The following is a 16,273-nucleotide window of genomic DNA, read 5'->3' on the forward strand; positions in this document are numbered from 1 at the left end:
TGGGCCTAGCCCGGGTTTCGGCCTTGCCGTCGCCACAGTGTTAGGTAGGTAGACAAGGAGATGTAGTGGAGGCAAATCACGTGCACCGGGGCAAGAGACAAAAACGGGAAAATTGAGGCGATTAACAAACAACACCGAGAGAAAAGTGGAGTGAAAAGGTTTTAAACCCCTCGGCAGTGGACATGGAACCCCTACAATTCTCACAGTAGTTCCTCCGATTATCAGCACACGGAGGTAACCGTCCGATGGCTCACCCTTGTGAAGCGTTGATGGCCTCATTCCGATAGGAAAGGGAATCAACTTGATTCGCTGCTCCAGGGTTTCAATGACATGGAGAAGTTTGTTGGGGTATCCGGGTTGTAAATAAGGTAGATAAGGTACAGTACATAGGTACTGGGCAGATATTTTATTAGCATGGAGATATTAGCGTGAGCCTTAGTAATCGTTGTTCGAGTAGGCGGCCTCGGCATGTCGCTCATAACATTCCCGCCGAACAAGGAAATTGATATAAATGATATGAATGGAAAAGGGGCTGGCAGTACTTTTGGGACATGGATGATCCCCACGATTCGTATACCCACAATTCATAGTATAGAGGGGGGAGGGAGTGTTGTGCTATTTACCCATATGTCCTCCTTGAATTGAGCTTGGTTCTGTCTGGACTCCGAGTCTCGTTGCATTGGCTTCAAATCCATCTTCACTTGAATGCCATGATATCGCAGACGGCAGCACAATGGCATGCTTGGTACCCATCATAACCCTTCCTGTTATCTTCCTTCATCAATAATTCATAAATATCCCATTCTTGGCTGGTATCACAACTCCATAACTCCCTGGCCTCGTCTTGTAAGTAAATCAATCTTCCACTTCGCCCACCAGTCTCACTCCAGCGCCAGTCCCGCGCTCCTGGGCCTCCCTCCGAACAGCCTTCCTCCTCTCAACCTCCGCGACAAGCCCCTTGAAGTAAACCTCGGCCTGCACCGTAGCACTATACGCAACAGGTGTCCAACTCCATATATTTCGCCGGTCAGCATCCGCACCGGCCGCAAGCAGCGTCCTAAGCACGAGCAAATGCCCATTGCTGCTCGCAAAATGTAGTGCCGTATTCCCATCCACATCCGCATTCTTTAGCAGCTCGTCAGGATTCCCGTCGGGTGCAAATGTAAGTAGGATCTGTAGACACGTATCGTGGCCCCCGCGCGATGCTTCCATCACTGCATCGCGTCCGTGGATGTCCCGCTTTGGTATGGATTGGGGACATGTTGTGCAGAGCAGGTGGACGATTTCTGTGTGTCCTGCTGCGGCGGCGAGCATCAGGGGAGTCTGGTGGTCTTCGTTTAGGGAGATGCCATCTTGTTCATGGCCGAGATTGAGGAGGACTCGGACAATGGGGAGGTAGCCGAGGGAGGCGGAAGAGGCCAGGTGAAGAGAGGTGTTGGAGAGGCCGGTAGGGGAGACATCTGGATTGTGGAGGAGGTTTGGGTGGGATTTGAGGATGCGGCGGACGAGGAGGGGGTCGCTGGCGTGGATGGCTCGGCGGAGGCGGAGGGACGGGTCGATCCTATCCGTTTAGTTTCTTATCAGTTCAAAGTCTCTTGGATGTCCGTTCAGGCTCAGGTACAATATAATTCAAACAGGTGAGGGGAGGCATTAATGGGTGAAAGGGGCTGTTGGAAGAGGCTCTCACATCGTGTTACCATAGCTTGGGCATTCAGTACCTGCGAGGACGCAGAACTAGACACACAGTAACGCATAAATCAAGAGCCCGAAAATGTCAAGCTGCCAGGCTTGTGTTTGATGTTTATCAGCAAAACATCAGTCGTTTCCCTTCTCGAAGAGGTGAGGTCGGAATTAGAAATATGTCAGCCTGGACATGGGGGCTCCGAGGGAGTGCTGGAGCAAGGTGAATACAGCGCAGCACAGTAAGCTCCAGCAGCCTTCAGGCACGCCGTGTCTCAGCATCTTAACCCCGCGTTCCAAATCCCACTGGAGAATTATCGGCAGTACTCGTACCTTACTTAGCACCCAGTAGCTGGCCCACGGCGTAATTTAAGATTTAAGGCTTATTGGACCTCGGAGCTGCAGCTTAGCGAGTGTCTGAGCGTGGATGAACATGTTCGACGTCCTGTATCAAGTCTAGGAGTCGCTAATTGCTAACTGCAATCCCAACTGGTGAAGTACTTTGTACATTTCTTAATAGCACAAGTAAGTGCCTAAGAGGGTCCTCGAACTACATCTTTATAGAAAAGGGGTTTGGGGAAAAAAAAGATACGAACGATGTTCTCTATAGCATTAAGATTTTGTTTGAAAAAGCGGGTTATACACAAATGACATTCGCACATATAACACGACCCTGATATAAATGACTCCCAACCCGATCAACATGCTTCCTTGCTCAGATTGGGCAAAAAACAATCCCCCCCCCCCCCAATCACATGTCTGAAATGATTAAACTCCACCGGTGCTGTCCTTCTAATGGTATGCCCTGAATCCCTTAGACGATGAATTCGCGACGAACCCGTCGCTTGCCGCCGCCGCCGCCTCCCTTTCCTGCCTTGCGATTAGCACCATTAGCACCATTAGCACCATTGGCACCGGTTGCCTTGGCTCCGGTGGCTCCAGTGGCAGCGGCTCCGTTGGCATCATTTGCTCCAGTGGCAGCGGCTCCGTTGGCATCATTTGCTCCAGTAGCAGCGGCTCCGTTGGCACCATTGGCAGCTTTGTTATTGGCCCCTTTGGCGTTGGCACCATTGTTGGCAGCAGCTTTGGCACCGTTGTTGTTGTTACCACCACCGCCGCCGCCGCCAACAACAAACTTGGTGCAGTCATCAGGAGTACCACGTTGAGCAACGGGCATGAGAACAGGCTGATGATTGGAAGACGAAGCCATGGTACAGACACGGTAGTTTCCTGCTGGAAGGCCACCAGTAACACTGGCTGTGAGAAGCCCATTGCCGTTCCCGGCATCATTGATACCCTTGAAGAAGGCAAACTGGGTAGCATCAAGAGCTTTCTGAGGATTCAAGGATTTCCCCAAATCCTGAACGGTGACGTGGGTGTGGCCAACAACCTTTCCGCCCTGTAAAGCTTGAGGTGCTGCGTAGTATGTGGAGTCTGCGTTCGTGAAAGAACCAGCGACAAGGTTTGCCATTTGCACCACAATATCGAAATCTTGATTTGCGGCGATCGCCTTGCCATTAGTTTCTGGGTTGATGATGACTGAGGAAACCATGTTGGCCTTGGCTGGAATATCTCCCATGGCTGTCTCTAGTTAGAAGCCTTCCAAAGCGGTAGAAGTGGGATTTAACTTACTGATACCGTTACATGACCCGCCGGTAACTTGAAGGCCATTAGTCAATGTCTTGCCGGCGCAGTTGTTGATGAAATTGTTCTTAGATGTCTTTGATGCGGCCTGCCCCGCGTCTCCATTAAGCCCATCCACGAATGAGCCGCTCTGAACGGCGTCCGCGGTCAGAGTAGTTCCGGTTGCATCTTGATTTGCAGCAGCGTCGGCACCGTTGTTATTGTTTCCTCCTTGACCCCCCTTGTTATTATTGTTGTTATTTCTCTGGGCGTGAGCAACCGCGGAGAGCGCCGCCACGTAAATAATCTGTTTGAAGAGCATCTTGAATGGAGAAGGGTAGGAGTGCCTAAAGGGCGAAGGCGGACGAGCTAAGGACGTTGAGCAAAAGTACCAGCTGTGAAATGAGTGTTAATCCGTCGAGGTGTGGTGGTGAAATAGATGCACGGTCAACGTGATCTGCTTGACTGGCAAGACGAAAATAAAAAAGAGGGAATATGAATGAGAGGAGCCCGACGAAGATATCGAGGAGAACAAACTTGCTTTGAAGGGTGAAGTGCAGGAGAAGGACAAGAAGAATGGGCGTGAGGAGGGTATGGTACTTATTGTAAATTCTTGGCATTCGCGCTCTGATGCTACAGGCCCATGGCAAGCAAACTCGGAAGGCCGATGTGAACATGGGCCGTGGGGGAGCCATTGTCGCATTGAGTTCTTGAAACTGGACATGAGGTCGAAGCTGTCGCAGCGCAGACCAAAGGCGCAAGGGAAGTCCGCTAGGCTGGGGGCAAGCGCCGCTTCAGACTCTCCCATCCCGGGATGCCGTGGAGCGATCTCCGACTTTAAATGTCATTCTGATCTCGGGAGGGCGGCAAGCGGCCAAGGACATGCTTCGCACAGGCAGAGAAACCGACATTGGAGTGCGATGTTGCGTCGGGTACGGAGGTCGTGGCGCCTAAGCGGAAACGCCTCCTGTCTGGAGATGGGCTTAGTCAAACGACAGCCCATCGGCGACAGCAGCCAACGGGGGGTGGCAAGGGCAGCAGCACAGCGCGCGAAGCCGTCCGAGATCTGACAGCGACATGGAAGCAGCGGCGGTTGGAGTGGGACTGAAGCCTTGATCTGGAGCGAGATGAGATGGGATGGAGTAGGGAGGTGGTTGCGGAGAAGATTGGAGGATAAGGTATGCTTCTTCAGGCCGCAACTCAATTGGCGTGCAGTTGAAGGCCCATATACATACAATTTCTTCTTTGTGCTTGCGTCAAACGAACATCTACCAACATATCTGCACAAAAATCCACCCCACGGCCCCGAGACGGTGTTACGGTTATGCGGCGACAGCTACCCCCAAAAAAAACGCCTGCGAGTACTCGGTACGAGTGACTTATTAGCTGGTCGTCCTCGAGTAGTCAGTCGGTGCTCGAAAAGCAGTCAACTGACTGCGTTGGACGCACGTCCAAACCCTTCAAATCCTCCAATACTTCAGCTCCACGGACATAACCCACTTACTCCGGAGTTGGGATGGCATTCTTGCCGGCCATCAAAGCTGCCGGAAGTGGATAGGTACTAGGTACTTCGTACACCATCTGTTTTCTCGCCTCCAGCACTGCTGGGCGTGGGGCATTGACTCTACATACAGTCTCTCCCGGCTCGTCCTGTCTCCATGGAACATCAAACAACCCACCCTGCAGTTATGACATACAACTTACCGGCAAACGTGCGCCAAGGGATATGATCGATTATCTGAAGTCCGTGTCATTCTGATCATACCAGCAATCCGCACGCGCGAGGCTCTTTCAATGGGCAGCTCTGCACGAAGCACAAGAAGATGAATGATACGTCGAAACCCGAAACCGATTGTAGAGTATAGGGAAATCCTCCGCCGAAGAAATCACATGAGATGGATAATTAAAGCCTGAACGGAGTCGGCTCGGGTTAAAGAACATGCCCTTCCCCTATCACCCAGCCAAGAACGCTGGGTACTCGCTGACCATGTTGCAGCACTAACTTCAGTTCGAACTACCTACTTCGTAAAAAAAGTTGATTCCAAAGACGCATACCGCGGTAACAATATCCTCATATATTCCGTACGGCGTAGCTCCTTGGAACTTCAGCCCTTAATCGTTTGCCATCCAACCTTTTGGCGAATTCGTTTCACACAATTCCACAGACAGATGGTGCCCACTCCCCCTTAACTCTGAGACATGGGCTCGGACCCGTCTGCAATCCGAAAGCTCCAACAGTATGATTGGACTGTTGAAGGGAGGCATTAAGCATAACTTGGCAAATGCCGGGACTTGGTGCTACACAACGAGGTATACCATTAATAGGTGCTGTCACCCCTCTGGGATCTTGTTGGCGGCCCTGGAAACTGGTTGGGCTTTTCTCAATAATTCCGGGACCATCTTACAATGGTTTGTGGCCAAGGCCGTGTTTTGAGCTTGGCGATTGTTTCATCTTGGTCCTCCTGTCAAGTTCTATGCCTGGTGCTAAGCAGCTAAGGTTCCTTCTAAGGTCTCGTATCGTCATTCCCGAAGTTTCGAGTACGGTAGTACATATCTAGAAGAACTTAGTTTGTTCAACCAATGTCGCAGTCGCAGAAGTGGGTGCTTAATTGCGGGCATATGTGCTCTAGTCCCCTCTCCCATGCTCGCATATTTCTTTAACACCAGAGGTTCCATAGTGCTGATAATTGCCCATCACCTATTCCTTGGAATGGATACAAGGTATAATGAATTCTCGTAGGCACGACCCCACATTGTCCAATGCGGAACCATCGCACTTATCAGACGGAACTAATGACTGCAGATAGGATGAAAGTTCTCCATTTTTATTAGACACCACTCCTGCTATTTAACCACGACTTCGCATGTCAGTAAAAGACTAAGTAGTCCCCGTGCAAAATCATTCAAGAAAGCATGTCTTCCTAGGTGAGATATTTGAGATATCCTACAAGAGAATATTTACTAGAATCATCCTCGTTGTCAAGTTATACAAGGGGCGTCATTGCACATCGTTATAGGGGTCACCCGTTCTCAGCCAGAATCCTGGGATACGTACATCGATAGGAAGCCTAGCACTCAGCGAACAGATTGAGCCAACCAACCAGTTAGCATCTATTTCACAGAGCTCGGAGTCTCGGAGATCCTCCATTCTCTGCTCAGTTCTACCCAGGAAATACAGGGCTATAAGGCGACACTGGCGCTTCACAACTCGTCTCACGTCCCGAACGGTGCGGATGCCCGAATTTATGGGAAGCGAAGAGTATCCTTCCAATAGAGACGGAGGATGCATTACTTGGGGTACAGTTACCTTGAAGCATATTGCTTTCCACTGCTGTTGCCCCATCTGGGAAGGGCCAGTCATGCTTACGGCAATAATCAGCCATAATCTTGTCGAGGATTCTTGGATCGATGCCTGCGCTTTGGTCTTGCAGCTTGTAAGCGTGACGATTCTTATGATTATTCTTTGTACACCGCTATTGATGAGGGCTTCGCGTGTTACTAGACTCGTAACTTGGAGGGAATGTGGCTAAAACTGTAGTGAACACCAGCCAGCTACATAGTAGATGCTTTCGAATTGTCGAAAGTATCAACGGCAACCACCGCAAACTCTTATCGTGTTAGAATAACGTAATCGAAGTACGTACTATTTAATAGTAGGTTTTAAATTTAGGATTGGTTAATTGATACACTACGTATTTCCCGACCCGGCATAAAACCAGAATTATGTGCCTGAATTGTTGTCGAGGAGCTCGGTGGGGGATTTCAGAATCGGATCCCCAATCCCAAACATCACGCTGATGACAGTAGCGAAATGGTTCAGATTTGAACAAGACCTTGATTCCAAGCTGGTACGAGAATCACATGCTTTGAAGATCATAAAGCTCGTTGAGTGTGTTTGTGTTTCCTTGTGATCTTTTCGTAGCTCCCAATCTTCCGTTTCTCGGAGTGAAATGGGCCAATCAGCCTGCGTCTAGCGGGCTTCGTCGCGGACCCTAATACGGACGTAAATTTCTTACTGTACTTTTACATAGTCTCAGCCTTTACATTTCTTACCTCCTCTTCCCTCACCACCAGCTATATTTATACTTACCCCCAGAAGCAAAGGAACGCAATTGTCCCTGTTCCTGTTCCTGTTCCTGTTCCTAACTTTGTCTCATCGTCCCCCCACTGCAGTTGTCGCCGATTCTGTACACCCGGCAGAGCATACTCTCGGCATTGGATCTCTTGCATTCACCGAGCACGCGAGGAAAGAAAAGAGCCTCAACAGCACCTTTAATCCTAAAACCCACGGAAAAAGACACGAGTCCCCAGTCTCCCACCATGTCATCACCAGAAACGCGCTCCGTCAAGCGGCCAAGTAAGCAACTATCCCATCCTGCATACTCATTCCCCCCTCCCAACGTTGCGCGTTGTAGGGCGCTGCGCGAACTGGAACAAGAACGCGAGTTGCAGCGGGCAACGAAGTGTGGATGTGGACCTCGAACCGAGAGAACTGGAAAGCTCTGGGGGGTTGGGTTGGATTGATGCTTGCACAGGCATCGAGATCACATTCATCCACCTTCCCCCCTAACAGCCTGACCATCGCGAGTAGCTCCCCGACAAATCTCTCGCTTCGTCAATCTGAGGAACTGAATCATTTTTTTACTATATATAGCGAGCTAGAACATTCAACATCGTCTGTGCAAAGTAGCTAACCATTGTCACCATGGCAGGAACTCAGTCGCTCCCACCTCCTGCGCTCCCCCAGCTTGTCGCCGAACAGCACGTCCCAATCCCGTCAACTGACAAAGATTCGAAGCGACTCATTGTCGTTCTTTCGAATGCCAGTCTCGAGACCTACAAGTCGTCGCATGCCGGCGGCAGACCCGGCCAACGCGATGAGAAATATTCGCTCCTCAACAGCGACGAGCATATTGGGATTATGCGCAAGATGAACCGCGATATCAGCGATGCTCGTCCCGATATTACACATCAGGTTTGAACTGCTTGCGATGACCCATCGTGACTGCTGTTAATTTCTTCCCAAGTGCCTCCTCACCCTTCTCGACTCTCCTATCAACAAGGCCGGCAAGCTTCAGATTTACATCCACACGGCCAAGGGCGTCCTGATCGAAGTCAGCCCAACGGTCCGAATCCCACGTACCTTTAAGCGATTCGCTGGCCTCATGGTGCAGCTCCTCCACCGCCTCTCGATCCGATCAGTGAACTCGCAAGAGAAGCTGTTGAAGGTCATCGCAAATCCAATCACCGACCATCTTCCACCAAACTGCCGAAAAGTCACTCTGAGTTTCGAGTCTCCCTTGGTACGTGTTCGGGAGTACGTGGAGAACTTGAACGAAAATGAGAGTATCTGCGTATTCGTTGGAGCTATGGCCAAGGGAACCGATAATTTTGCGGACCAGTACGTCGACGAGAAGATCTCCATCAGCAACTTCAGTCTTTCGGCGAGTGTGGCCTGCAGCAAATTCTGCCACGCCGCCGAAGACGTGTGGGACGTTATCTAGTCAGCCTCGCCCGTCGACCCACCGGAACCGATCGCCCTCGAATGATCATTCGAGAGGGGCAGGCGCGTTACTAGTGTAAATGAATTACGGAGGAAGGAATATCGGAAGGTTACTTGGCATCAAAGGTGAAAGCGGGACTATTAACAGAGTACACGATACCAACATCGTAGCCTCTGCTAGTAGTCGCCGGGCTTGGGTGTCTGTGTGGTCTGTCTTTGTTTTTACAACCAAAACATCAGGCGTTCAACATCAGATCCAAGACGCTTTAGTCGTCTTCGTGGACCGCTTCAACTCGGTCCACATCTCCTTTTTCTCTCCACCCTCCACCAGCTTAGTTGCTGGTGATAGATATGGTAAGTATCCCGTGCTGGCGGAACTTTCTGCTGGTTTTTAGGGTGGTGTACTGTACTATTAGGGATTTGGGCGGCGACACTGGTCGTCAACGCCTCTATCTAGCGATGTACGCCCCGCGAGATATCTCGATGATAGTGGTAGCCTCATGTATCCAGAGCTCCCATTGAGGAGAAAATGAAATGCGATAGCCTTCTCACAAATGTGCAAGCCGATATGATTTATCAACTTCCTCTGGGCCAAAGTGCAGCCGATTTCCTGCTCGATGCTCGATAGGGTAAGTTGTCGCGCATAGATCGCGATGGAATCACTCCATAATGCGATTGGGACTGACATTTCGCCCTGATTCCCACCACCCGAGAAAAGTCCCCGGCCATGCTCCGTGGAAAGAGATCCCATTTGATCCCATTTGACAACACTCGAGACTCCGAGCCCAATGGGCGCCTCAAGGCGAACATGCATATGCAGCTCAACGACTTCGGGACATCAACCGGGCTTCCACTCGCGAAACGTGGCATACTGACAGAAAACTCGTACGAACCAGATAGATCCACGGCCACTGGGAGCTATCCGCCCGGATGATGCATTTGTGCCTGGCGGGGTCCAGCTCGCCCAATATCTCGCGGGAAAAGTCGCTGGTCACGGATACGTGTGTCACTGGGCGTGGAGATGGAGAGATCGTTTGGACAAGCGATGGAATGGTTGGCTCTCTGCGCTCGCATTGCACCTGTCGCAAGGGACTGTACACAAGGAGAGCCACACATCTGCCGTGGCTGTTGTCGCCTCGTGTCGACTCCACCTGTCGAAGGTAACGTACTTAAGCTGTCCAAATGACTTTACTCCTAAATCGGTGCTTGATCAATCGTTCTCTCTCGTCCCTCGCCCTCTTTAACTTTCCTTCATTAAGCTCACCGCAATTGCAGAGGTAGAGGACTTTTGATCTTTCTTCATTACGGCACTCTTTACGCCCATGCCCCAAAGAACGCCTGTTATCGAAGTGTCTCATCTGCCCAGCGCCGCATCCTTCTACGCGGCCATCACGCAGCCTCTGGGCCTTCAGTTCCTGTTCACATCTCCTCCCGGGTCCCCCACGTGTCTCTATTTCGGCACTGTCACAGACATCGGCACTAGCAGTCCTAGAAAAGACGTTGTTTTCTCGCTGTCTCAGTCCGTTGCAGCGATCCCGCGTCTTTCACATATAGACCTCAGTGCTGCGTCCTCTAAAGCGGCCCTCGAATTCTACAAGAAGTCCCAACTCTACAATAAAGGCTCCAAACACAATTCTCTTGAGCATAACCGCGAGGACGGCTCGGAAACCATCATCGCGAGAACTGCGGACTTTGACGGAAACATGATACAAACGGCATATTCATCACGTGGTGGCCCCCGTCGAGGACCCTCAGTCATCGAGATGCCGGGCCCGGAGAAAGAATCCAGAAGGGTTCTAGAATGGCAGGAGGATGTCGCAAGGAGTATCTCCGGGGCGGCGGAGGAGCAAAGTCAAGTATCAGGTTCCACGTACCGTGGGCCTCCTGCTGGCCCAGGTACATTTCGCCGCTCAGATACCTTTCCCGCAGCGAAGGTCGTGCACCGCGAGACCGTTACAACTGAGAGCTATAGACGTCATCACGGGGACGCCCCTGAGAGGAGCTCTTCAGGTGGTGGTGGCATCAGCGGAAAGGCGTTGATCGGGACGTTGTTGGGTGCTGCCGCTGGAGCTGCCGTAGCTTATGCTATGGTACGTTCAGAATCACCTGAGAGGGTGTCTACAGTTCCCGCTGGGGGCTCAGGTCGTGCAGTTTCGTACGTGGAGGGATACCGCGCTCCAGCATCCAGCTATACACATCAACGTCGCGATAACGTCGTGGAGCGTATTCCGGCTAGGAGTCTTGTAAGTGAACGAGACACCCAAAATATTCAACCTCGCTATGTAGCGCAATACACCATTGCCGCGCCTCCTCAGGAACATCTTGAGCGAATCGATGAGCGCAGCTATATTAGCCATCAGCCCTCCCGCTCGGGACGGTCAGTTGCCCAGTCTTCGAGGGCCAGGAGCCGAAGTCAAGAACATGAGTCCAGGTATGAACGGCCATTGCAAATCCTCCCTGCTGCTCCGACGCCACGGTCTCGATCGCCTGTTAGCCATGTCAGCCATCGCAGCCGAAAGAGCAAGACCTCCAACTCTGGCTCTAGAAGCCATTATGAAAGCGTCAGGGAAAACCCAGATGCAGCTTCCTACCACAGCGCAAGAAGTACCCGCACGGAATCAACTATCAAGCCCTCCGCTGTGACATATGTGAGCGCCGCACCAAGTAAAGCGGGGTCCTCGCACAGCAAGACCACGATCAAGTTGATGCCGCAAGGAGGGAGTGAGATTAGTGTTCGACCTAGTCAGGTGGAGTTGCCAAGGAGTTTGGTTAGTGGAGCAGACTATGCAGAGAGTGTGGCACCGAGTGATAGTGTGAGCAGTGTAGGGAGTAAGAGGGAGAGGGAGAGGTTGGTTGGGAGGATGAGCAGGAGATAATAGAGATTTTTGTAGATGTATATCGACAGATATGGGTGGTATAACAGGACATATCGGTTTGTTAACGGCTTTTTAATGACCTCTTTCATTGTGTTTGGTATTGCATGGATTGGATGGAGAAGGTTGGGATGGATGGGTATATGCATATTTTTGGACACGTTTAGATAATTACTCAATCAATCACTTGATTTCTTCTTTTCATGCTTTTATTAGACTTTATATTCTCTATATATAGTATATTTCAGCTCGTTTCTATCCATATCAGTGTCTACCTTGCAGATATCTAAGGCTCGCCTTGTACACCGAGATCCTCCCATAGCTTTAACTACTATATCTATCTAGACACCTACATAAGTAGGGAAGGTTAAGCATACCAATAGAAGTTGTAGCGCTTTCCTACCCTAGCTCTCCGCCTTACGCCCATTATCATTCTAGGAGAAGCAAAAGAGCTAACATCTCCCAATTTCATATCAAAACATGATTAGTTTTAAATTACAAATGGTGACGGTGGTATTGGACATGATATGGAACAGTTTTATATATATAACTGAGAAGGAACCAGATTGTCTGGCGGACCTATTTAATAACCGCTCTAATACTTTTAACCTTTCTTCTTAGGGGCTTTCTTCTTGCCCACTCTACTACCTCGCACTCGAGTCGGTGGCCATGTGTAGACCGGCTCCCGATTCCGAGTTGACCGTGTGCTCGAGCGCGTTGCTCTCGAGTTTGTAGGGGGTTGTTCGATATTTTCAAATGGTAGTTGTTCGTGTTGCGCATTCTGTCCCACTTGTTGCTCTCTATTGGGTTCATCGCTGAGACCATCGGGCATTTCAGAATCAATTTTGGAGAGGCGTCGATTTGCTGTCCCTAGCATTTCAATGTCTGTTTCTGCAGCCCCGAGAGGCTCCCGATTAGTAGGGAATCTCTCCGGCGTATTGATATGAGGTTGGCTCGGGGAAATGTTTTCGTCTGTATCAATATTATTGGCATCGAGACTTGGTTGACTTGGAGTTTCAAGTCGAGGTGGTTGAACGAGTTCGCTGAGTATCCGAAGCTGGTTAATTAGCTGCTCAATTGCATGATGTAGAACATCGGCTAGTTGGCCCTGATCCAAGCGTGTTGATTCTGTTACTTCGTGTTGGAGAACGTGTTTGAGGTTTTGAAGCTGGGAGGTGAGGTGGGCGCAATTATTGCCGAGAATGACAGGAGTCGTGGCTGTCTTAACAGCAACCCACCCAAGCGCACCGATTTCGTGAAGGAGTAGGATATTTGTTCTTCTGAGGTATTCTATCTGATGACGGAGTGCCTCTAAGTTTCTAGGATTGCTTCCGAGATGTTGGACATCCCCAAGGTCCTCTGTTTGGCTAGTTCCTTCACGATACACTCCATTTTGATTACCCTCCATAGGAGCAGCGCCATTTTGCAGATGGAAATTCTTGGTGGCTGTGCTCTTATCTCCTGAGGGTTTCCCAAATATCAAGAGATGTCCCTCTATACGTCCACCAAGAGCAACAATCTGATCTCGTAGATCATGTTGCTCGGCTCGGCTAGTTGCAAGCCTCTGCTGAAGCTCACTGATAATTTGTGGCTTTCGTTCTTTGTATTGGTTAAATTCCTCTCTTGTAGCCGCTAGTTGGGATTCAGTGCTCTCAAGTTCGCGAACGATAGCTTCGTGTTGACCCTTGAGTTCGTTGCGCTGTGCAGCGGTTGCTTTATGCTGATCTCTTTCACAGCGTAATGCACGAACAACTGCTTCATGTTGTTCAAGCTGCTCTTCCTGTTCATCCAGTACGTCCTGATACAGGCCCTTGAGCTCTTGGAGTTGTTGAGCAGCTACCTCACCCAGCTCACTTTCGCTCTCCAACTCACGAACGTGTTTCTCTTGTTGCTCAAACTGCCCCCGCTCCTTATCTGACTCTTGGAGAGTAGTCCCTGGAGGATTGTTGCTGAATTTCACTTGAAGCGCTGACCTCAGGCCCACAATCTCGCCATTTTTGTCGCGAAGTTGTACGTCGAGCTGTTGGTTGAGCGTCATGAGCTTCTCGCAGGTCTCTCTAATCATCTCAACTTCTTCAAGCGCATTTTGGTGATCATCTGTTGTTACTAGGAGCCTTTCGCTTACATCCTTAGAAATATCCACTTGCTGTTTGATCAGTCCAATTTGTTTTTTTATATCAACTTCTTGATCTTCAATCTGGTCCATCAACCGAATTCGTTCAGAATTGAGTTCCGATTCCAAGGTCGCAAGCGCTTCATCTCTTTTTCTGATCTCATCTTGAGACCGCCCTTCTCGTTCGGTCCCAAGCTCGGACTGAAGTGTGGCGATTATGGTGTCTTTCTCCATGATCTCATGAGCATGTTCTCGCGCAAATCGATTTGGCCCAGTCATGGACTCCAATTGTAAAGCAGCAATTGCACTATCTCTCTCACCAATCTTATTGGCATGTTTTTCCGCTTGGCGATTTAATTCTGCTTCCATTTCGGTTATAGCGGTCGCAAACTGGTGGATATCTTCTTGTAATTTGTTTCGCTCATCGGTGCATAGTTGAATAGAGTCGCTATATGCCATCATCTCGAGTTTTGTTTGCTCTTGCAGATCAACGGATTGCTTTTGCTCATCCAGGAATTGCCTCTGTAGATCAATGAACTGGTCTAACAATTCACCGCGGCTACTGTGTAGTTGGCCTATCTCCTCTTGATATTTTCGGAGTAAATTTGGCTCTGAATGATCCTGGTCTCCTTGCTGTTGTACTGGCTGAACGCTCTGGATTTGGGCCTGAAAATTTGGACTTTGGGGTATGCGCTCATCTGAATATAATTGAATTAAAAGGAGATTCCGTTCAGAAGTCATTTCTTCCAGCTCTTTCCTTAGCTCATCCAGTTGTTCTCCTTCTCCATTAGGTTCATATGCCTCGAGTTGACTTTGCAGATGCTCGACCTGTTCCCGATATCCCCCAACTCCATGTATCTGATAATATAAATCATCCGCTTCGTGTTGGGACGTTGCAGCTATGGGCCAATCACCCTCGGGGTCAGGTTCGCTACCGCTTTCGAGCCTTGGTATCCGTGCTTCTAATTCTATGATTCGGAAAAAACTAGCATCCCTCTCTTGTGGCAAATCTTTTATTTGCTGTTGATCTTCCCAGGTGGTGATTGTATCACTAGGGTTGACCATCAAAGCAGCAAGTTGCGTTTGATGGATTTCGGTTTCTGCCGTAGACTTGTTCAGATCTTCGCGTACTATTGCCAGACGTGTTCGGAGGGACTCTCTCTCGGATGTTGTTTGCCCAAGTTCCCGACGAATAACTTCTAGCTGTTGTTGAGGACCTTGATTTTGTGATGCCACTCTGTACTCTGTTTGAATCTCTATTGCGTCGCCTTTTGGCGCCTCGTTGGTGGTTTGTGACGCCATAGGGGCAATCGATTCCAATTTCTGTTGGGATTTTCGGGAGGCCTCCTAGGCAGATTAAACATATTATCTCTCTTCGAATTCTTAGGAGGGATATGAACAACAACTTTCGAATAAAGAACATTTTCGTGGGGGCGTCGCGCATACCAGGACATCCACGAGGACAAAGGTAGTCGCCGGATTCGACGGGATAACAATGGGACATAGTTCGAGGAAGCGCTTGCTCTCATTTTGTAATCTCATAGGCCAATAATATTTTGAAGAGAAGTAGGATGTTTACAGTAAGAGTTGACGGGGGATTGGAACCTAGATTTACCATACAGACTTTGCACAGTCTAGGGCCTGAGCTAGAGTCTAATGTCCCTTAATGAGGCGGGCATTCATTGCACTTGAGACAGATCATGCTCTGGTAGTCCTCAACAATTAACAAACTAAGAGCGTGCTGTAAAGTAATGGTCTGTATTGGTATCCTTAGATGTTCCTTTGAGCGAAAGGGGAGATGCGCAACAGTTCCTCGGATGGTAACGGCAACTGGTAGTGACTGGAGTTCCACAAACATCATTATATTTATTGACGCTAGCGAGAGGGTCGTTTTAAAAGATATCTGGATAAAGAGGAAGAGCAATTGTCTGGGTGTTGATGTTGGATCAGGGGTGTTCGAGAGATGCCCCACAAAGACGTCTAGTCCTTGCGAGGCTACAATCCTGCAATGTACAGTACATATTCTTACCAAATGACATTAGCAACTCCAATACTCCAATCACAGTCTGCCACTCCAGTACGAAAACCCAACACAAGCGGCAGGCTCGAATTATCTGGGACAGGTCTTCCTCCTAAACTTTTCCGATCATGGCCTCGCAATCCGATACTTGCTTCTTAGCTCCTAGGTTTAACAGTCCGCAACTTGGCTGGTCGCTCGAGGAGCGCCTCTAAATCTTCAATCGAAGCAGAACGGCTGTACCTCCATCTCGAGAAACAAACTTCGAGCTCCTGAATCACTACGTGCGCTTGTCAACCACGCGAGGTAGTCTGACGGCAAGGTGCTTACATCTGAGGACCTCAGCCTGAGCTTGTTCGCATCAAGATATCTTCCACACGAGCGAACACTAATCTCGAATACGATACGAAGTTCGTATGTCTGCTATCGCTCAGTCTATACGTGTCATTTTGATACTCGGCATA

At 49.7% G+C, this 16,273-nt stretch overlaps 4 protein-coding genes across 4 annotated transcripts; 2 read left to right on the forward strand and 2 right to left on the reverse strand.

Moving 5' to 3' along the window:
• Nucleotides 1–855: 855 nt before the first annotated feature.
• BP5553_08269 (uncharacterized protein) lies at nucleotides 856–3,625 on the reverse strand (the record flags this gene model as incomplete). The annotated part of the gene is made up of 4 exons (XM_032016892.1): nucleotides 856–1,561; nucleotides 1,688–1,734; nucleotides 2,519–3,261; nucleotides 3,313–3,625. The coding sequence occupies 4 exons, from the start codon at nucleotides 3,623–3,625 to the stop codon at nucleotides 856–858; spliced, it is 1,809 nt and encodes a 602-aa protein (XP_031867183.1).
• Nucleotides 3,626–8,008: 4,383 nt separating this feature from the next.
• Nucleotides 8,009–8,807, forward strand: BP5553_08270 (EMG1 Protein Essential for Mitotic Growth; the record flags this gene model as incomplete). The annotated part of the gene is made up of 2 exons (XM_032016893.1): nucleotides 8,009–8,278; nucleotides 8,331–8,807. 2 exons carry the CDS (start codon nucleotides 8,009–8,011, stop codon nucleotides 8,805–8,807), a joined length of 747 nt encoding a protein of 248 aa, XP_031867184.1.
• Nucleotides 8,808–10,128: 1,321 nt separating this feature from the next.
• BP5553_08271 (uncharacterized protein) lies at nucleotides 10,129–11,682 on the forward strand (the record flags this gene model as incomplete). Its single annotated transcript, XM_032016894.1, has 1 exon — nucleotides 10,129–11,682. One exon carries the CDS (start codon nucleotides 10,129–10,131, stop codon nucleotides 11,680–11,682), a length of 1,554 nt encoding a protein of 517 aa, XP_031867185.1.
• Nucleotides 11,683–12,283: 601 nt separating this feature from the next.
• On the reverse strand, nucleotides 12,284–15,094 carry BP5553_08272 (uncharacterized protein; the record flags this gene model as incomplete). Its single annotated transcript, XM_032016895.1, has 1 exon — nucleotides 12,284–15,094. The coding sequence occupies one exon, from the start codon at nucleotides 15,092–15,094 to the stop codon at nucleotides 12,284–12,286; it is 2,811 nt and encodes a 936-aa protein (XP_031867186.1).
• Between the last annotated feature and the right edge of the window lie 1,179 nt (nucleotides 15,095–16,273).

Source organism: Venustampulla echinocandica (assembly GCF_003357145.1).
Source record: "Venustampulla echinocandica strain BP 5553 chromosome Unknown scaffold_7, whole genome shotgun sequence".
NCBI lineage: Eukaryota > Fungi > Ascomycota > Leotiomycetes > Helotiales > Pleuroascaceae > Venustampulla > Venustampulla echinocandica.